General features: G+C 49.0%; 2 protein-coding genes across 3 annotated transcripts in view; one reads left to right on the plus strand and one right to left on the minus strand.

The window, feature by feature from the left end:
* lrmp (lymphoid-restricted membrane protein) overlaps positions 1 to 116 on the minus strand; it is a 20,060-nt gene extending 19,944 nt beyond the window's left edge. The window contains exon 1 of the mRNA XM_057022580.1: positions 96 to 116. The gene's annotated coding sequence lies outside the window, so the exon portion shown is untranslated. The remainder of the gene's footprint in view (positions 1 to 95) is intronic.
* bcat1 (branched chain amino-acid transaminase 1, cytosolic) overlaps positions 1 to 5,194 on the plus strand; it is a 7,702-nt gene extending 2,508 nt beyond the window's left edge. For both annotated transcript variants that reach the window (XM_057022695.1, XM_057022694.1), the window contains 10 exons: positions 7 to 40; positions 942 to 1,142; positions 1,216 to 1,326; positions 1,401 to 1,523; positions 1,597 to 1,757; positions 1,830 to 1,972; positions 2,173 to 2,258; positions 2,343 to 2,483; positions 2,855 to 2,929; positions 4,923 to 5,194. In XM_057022695.1, coding sequence (XP_056878675.1) covers positions 23 to 40; positions 942 to 1,142; positions 1,216 to 1,326; positions 1,401 to 1,523; positions 1,597 to 1,757; positions 1,830 to 1,972; positions 2,173 to 2,258; positions 2,343 to 2,483; positions 2,855 to 2,929; positions 4,923 to 4,961 — 1,098 coding nt within the window. In that variant the 5' untranslated portion in view covers positions 7 to 22 and the 3' untranslated portion in view covers positions 4,962 to 5,194. The remainder of the gene's footprint in view (positions 1 to 6; positions 41 to 941; positions 1,143 to 1,215; positions 1,327 to 1,400; positions 1,524 to 1,596; positions 1,758 to 1,829; positions 1,973 to 2,172; positions 2,259 to 2,342; positions 2,484 to 2,854; positions 2,930 to 4,922) is intronic.
* Positions 5,195 to 6,000: the final 806 nt, after the last annotated feature.

Raw genomic sequence — 6,000 nt, forward strand, 5'->3', positions numbered from 1 at the left:
CTTCAGAAAGACCTCCATCGGGATGGCCGACAGCTTTAAGGTAAGGCAACAACCGTGTGGTGGGTGGGGAGCGAGTGGGCTTGAATGGTGCCTACCCTCAGCAGCTGCACCCGCTGCAGCATCTTGCAGCTTTCTCGCCTTCCTCGCCCTCACAAATCCAGCCTGGGCCGACGCCTCGCTGCTACCCAGGTGCTGCTTCCTGTGCTCAAGGTCCCCCCAGGCTGAACCGCCCACCAAACATCCCAGATTTATTCCAAGGAATGGATTCCTCTTTGCCTTTAGTGCAAGTGCAGCGGTACTCCTGCCCTCTCCCCCCTCTCCCTACAGGCTGCAGCCTGCTCAGCAGAATCCACTTTCCGAGCTCCCCATAAGTAGCTGGAGCTTTGCTTGTTTTCTGACCTCAGGTAGTCGGCAGGCTCAGGCAGAGATTAGCGACATGGAGACACAGAGGAACCCACACACGCAGTTGGGAGTATTGAATTGGTTGGCAGGATTGAATAAATAACACTTATAGCTAAAAAAATGTAAACTGTTAGAAAGAAAGCAAATGGCTGGAAGGTATGTGTGGTAGCTAATGAGTAAAACATCAGCCTGGACGCCTTTGCAGAGTGTTCTGAACCTTGGTTGGTCACCACTCGGCGGTACCATAATCTGGGATTACGTGAGACCTTCAGCGTGGGTGGCGAGGATGAAGTCTAATCCCAGACGGCGAGAACGCGAGGAAGGTGCCGCCCACTGTTGCAAAACAGGGCGGAAGGCAACAGACATGAAGATTTTCCAGTTTAGTGCAGAAATGGGCCCCACATCTGCCTTGCTGCCGATGACCTTTGACCCAGAAACCTTGTGCACGTAGATGTTTGACTTTGAACTTCTGATGCTTTTGCTCCTCGCTGTCAGCTTTGATCTCGCTAACCCCCCCCCCCCCCACCACCACCATCCAGGCAGCCGACCTGACTGTCCAACTGTGCTCCGAAAGTCTCAAAACCACCAGCCCGGAGTCGAAGGCCTTCGGGACGGTCTTCACCGACCACATGTTGACCATCGAGTGGAGCGAAGCCGAGGGCTGGGGGGCGCCGCGCATCCGGCCCTTCGGGAACCTGTCGATGCACCCGGCCTGTTCGTCGCTGCACTACGGCATCCAGGTACGGCGGACAGGTACGGCTGTTTGTCCTGGGGATTAGACACCGCACCTATGGGAAAGCTTCTCTCTCACAGCTGTTTGAAGGCCTGAAGGTGTACCGGGGGGAGGACGAGCGTCTGCGCCTCTTCCGGCCGATGCTCAACATGAAGCGCATGTCCAAATCTGCCAGGAGAGTGTGTCTGCCTGTAAGACCGAATGACAGGATGTACAGTATGATGGGGAGGACGCCCTTCTAACCCCCCCGTCCCACGTCTCTCAGGCCTTCGACGAGGTCGAGCTGCTGGAGTGCATCAGGCGACTGGTGGAGATCGAGCAGGACTGGGCTTTTATCTCAGGCCCGTCTATGCATCTCTATGTCAGACCAACATTCATCAGCACTGAGGTAGAGGCGGCGCCCCCCCCCCCCCCCTTCCATTTGGATGGGTGGTTTTTTTAATGTGGTTTCGCCATCACAGGCCAGTCTGGGCGTGAAAAGGGCGACCCGTGCCTTGCTCTACGTCATCATCTGTCTGGCTGGTTCCTACTTCAGCGGCGGTTCTGAAGGCCTCTCCCTGTGGGCCGACCCGAAGTACATACGGGCAGCAAAAGGTGGAACTGGAGACTGCAAACTGGGAGGGTGGGTAAAGGCCTGCACACACTCCGATCCTGCCCTTGACAGTTACTTGACCTCTGCTTCGTGTCTCTGTAGGAACTATGGCGGTTGTCTGGCTGCCCAGTACGAGGCGAAGGAGTTCGGGTGTCAGCAGGTGCTCTGGCTGTACGGAGACGACCACCAGATCACCGAGGCAGGAACCATGAACATTTTCCTGCACTGGATCAACGAGGATGGAGGTCAGACACATCATTGGGTTTTAGTTTTTGTGGGTATTTATTTTATTATAAACTATAGTCAGTCATCGTTTGGATCCAGTTACAAGTCTGACCTCTAGTGGTCAACAGCGGTTAATACAATATTTATTTAAATTTCTTTTTCTTTTTTTTCTGTTTTGGCGATTCCTCTGATTGATTATGTTCTGTATATTCCTTCCCAGTGGAGGAGCTTGCCACTCCTCCCCTGGATAGTCTCATATTACCAGGTGTAACCCGACAGAGCATCCTGGAAATAACCAGGAAGTGGGTAAGACACATAAATGGGTCACCGATGCTTGGATAAGTGTCCCAGGATTTGCATCAGCTGTCCGCCCTTCTCCTTTGTGACCAGGGGGAGTTTGCGGTGTCAGAGCGTTACCTGACCATGGACCAGCTGTGCTCTGCACTGGAGCAGCAGAGGGTTAAAGAGATGTTTGGCTCCGGAACCGCCTGCATGATTCGTCACCTTTCGCAAATAGTGTACAAGGGAGAGGTAAAACACACCGTCGGCGTGTGCTGCTCAACCTGCTATATGTGTGCATGCTGCCATGGGAGTTACATCAAATCCTACAACGTGTTGCAGAAATGCTAAGTTCGGTGGGAATAAAGAGTAGAACAATGAATCACTGTGGTTCAAAGGATTTAAATAAAAAAGATGAGAGCAGCAATTATCAATTTACATCAATAATGGCACGTGTATTATTGTTGTCCTTTCAAAGTTCACTTTAATTCTATAAGCTAGTTAGAGTAACCTGTTTTCTCTAGTGGAAACCACAAAAAAGAGGACATCTATCAACATATTAGCCTTCTTTTGGAATAACTGGGCGACAATAACTCGATTTGAAACTCGATTGTGTCATTTAGAAACTGAGGCTTCCTGGAGTGAATGAAAACTCTCAGCTGTCGACGCGGATTATAAAGGAACTTGAGGATATACAGGTTAGTGGATGCTCACACGCACGTACACATGCACAGCTGTTTCTGCGGATGGGCACCATCCAGCTGTTGTCATTAGCAACAGGCTAGCATTAGCTGCTAACCTGCAAGAAAGAGACCAAATGTGAAGAGCCACCGATGATTAAAGACTTCCTCTCTGATTATTCCTTTCAAAAATTGTAATTGCATTAAGAAATATTAAAAAGTAGCTTTATGAACAAATTTCTGTGCCCTTAACTACTGAAAGAGGGGAATATCTAATTAAGTAAAGCGTAATGATGTTACGCTAGTTATATTATTACAGTAACCTCCTCTAGAGTTTACACAGAGCTACAAATCTAAATTGACTTGTATTATCATCTGCTGAAGGCCTGATCTGGAATAATGAGCATGCTGCTCATTAGTCTTTGTGAGCATTTCTAAGAATGAGCATATTTGTCGATGATTAGGTTGGAGTGGAAATTGGGCAGGAATAAACTGGTGTTTACTTTAGTTTTGTCAGAGACATCTGTTGCGTTTATATTTTAGGTCGTTGAACTGTTGCTCATGCTCTTTGATATTTTCATTCTGAAGTTAGCATTAACATTTTGGAGTTGGAGGAGTGGTTTGTTTTATGCCGTCGTCAATGTAATTGAACAAGAGGAGGAAACAAGAGGAGGAAACAAGAGGAGGAAACAAGAGGAGGAAACACGCTAACTGACAAACGTCTTCAAGGCCACCAAGAAAAGTGGGCGAGCACATGTGAGCACAGCAGGAGAATCCTGGGATTAGCGAGCAGAGCTAATCGGTAGAGAACAAGTAACCGAGGCTAGGAAGATAAGAAGATTGATTTTTTTTTAAACCTCAAAACAACCAATAATCTCTTTCAGTCTGAATGAAGAGGAGTAATCAAATTTGACAAGTTTTATTCCTTTGGATTTTGTATTTTTCGCCCATTAGTGAAAATGGTGCAGCAGAAAGCACTCAAGCTGTTAGCAAAAGCTACCATAGCATTAAAAATGAGAAAATCGGTTCAAATCCATTATGTGGATCCGGGGCTGTTTAGTTTGTCCTTTCTTTGATGGTGTATGGATCTCTTTGATGTCTCAGTCTCCTTCACTCCCTCTTGGATTTTTGCAGCTGCTCAGGGCAGGAGATGAACTTCTGTGGTGAAACTTTCAGATATGCTGACCGCATCTTTTATATCCAGGACCATCTCGCTTCAGAGAGAAGGAGACAGAGACAGAGACAGCTGCTGGGGTCTGACGCAGAGTGTGTTGAGTTGGAGATAGGGACCAGACAAATTGTCTCATTAAGCCGGCTGTAAATGCACAAACCTAATTATTGCCTCGGCTTTTTGTGATCTTCAAAGCCAAGATGCTACAAATGAAGCCTGGAACAAGTGGGAGAGAGAGGAGGAGGAGGGGGGGGGGGGAGGAGGGGGAGGAGGAGGAGGAGGAGGAGGGTGGGAGCGGCGCAGCTTAATGAACAATAAAATCGGGGGGGGGGGACGCCGCGCTCTCTCTGCAGCGTTGTTTAATCTGTTGACATTTCATTTGGAGGGAAGTGCGGCGCGATCACGCCCCCCCCCCCAGCCCCCTCCAGCCCCCCCAGCCCCCCACGCTGAAGACAACATTGTGCAACAAACAAACGAGTGGTCTGAGGCAGCAGATGAAAGATGGGTTTCCTAAGTCGCCCTGCTGTTCCTCTTTCAAGTTAATTAGAAATCACATCCTTTTGTTTCCCCTTCACGGGCATTTATTTACTTTCTTACTTCAACCATTAGAACAAATTTGCGACATGAGACACGAATAATTGGATTTGTCTGTGCAGCTGTCACAGATTGGGAAACATTTCGTTGTGATTTTTTTTTATTGCCCCCCCCCCCCGTCTCTTCTGGCCCGTGTTTGTCGATTTGCTCGCAGATATTTGGCCTCTTTTCGGGGGCTTTTCTCACAATTATGAGGGAAGTTCTGGTGAACTTTTATCCTGAGAAACTTTTGGTTGTGTTCCACAGTGCGGACGCACACCCAGCGACTGGACCCTCCTGGTGTAGCTGTGATGAAGAGGCAGCCCGGAGCACGTGCACACATGCACACATGCACACCGCCCTAGCATGCAAGAGCCACATGCTAATATGCAACACACCCTGTGTAAAGTGGATTAGTGTGCAATAGCTGGAAAGAATGAGCAAAAACCACAAATATGTCCTGAAATAAGAGAAGCACATTAAAGTCTAATGCAACACTGCACAACAACTTGCAGTAAACCAGTAACACCAGTAAACCTGCCCGTCTCCTTCTCTGGGGTCATTTCAAAGTTTCACCAAACTTGTGCGGCGCATATTTGTGGGCCAAGGAGCAGAAGCGGGTCGAAGCGGAGGATTTTTAAATCCCTCAGGGTTCTCTGTCCGACCAGCGAGCTCAGACATGTCCAAACCCGTCCATGTCCACTGAATGGGTACGGACATGCCTGAGCTGGGTGATTCCAGGCTCCTGGGTGAGGACTGGGTCCGCCCCGCCGCTCAAAATGACCCCCAGGTGTGTGTGTCTGAATGAGTTGTGTGTTCCCAGTGGCAACTGGAGAGACGACGGCACCGGCTGTGACCCGAACAAGCGGTGGTTAGTGGAGACAGGATGGAAGTTAAACAGGAAAATACGGCTCCAGCTGCAAGAAAAGGGACCAAAACCATGTTTATAAGAAGCATTTAGTCCCAGAACACACACACACACACACACAGACACACAGACACACACACACACACACACACACACACACACACACACACACACACACACACACCTGGAATAGAACCAAAGCCATCAGCATAATGGAGCCATAACAGAAAGCCATCAAGCCGGAGAGCCTTTGGCTGTTCTCTAAAACTCACACATGCACACGAGCGTGCACGCGCACACACGCTCACACACACTCACACACACTCCTGCATTAAGTAGTCTCAGCATGTTAAAGCATCATTACCTGCAGACCTTCTTCAACGCCTCCATTATGCAGCCACGGGGATCGTTCCGGCTCCACCTCCGCTAGCATCACCTCATCTAAGATTAATGACATTTTAGCGGCGTCCAACGCCG

Source organism: Takifugu flavidus, chromosome 22 (assembly GCF_003711565.1).
Source record: "Takifugu flavidus isolate HTHZ2018 chromosome 22, ASM371156v2, whole genome shotgun sequence".
NCBI lineage: Eukaryota > Metazoa > Chordata > Actinopteri > Tetraodontiformes > Tetraodontidae > Takifugu > Takifugu flavidus.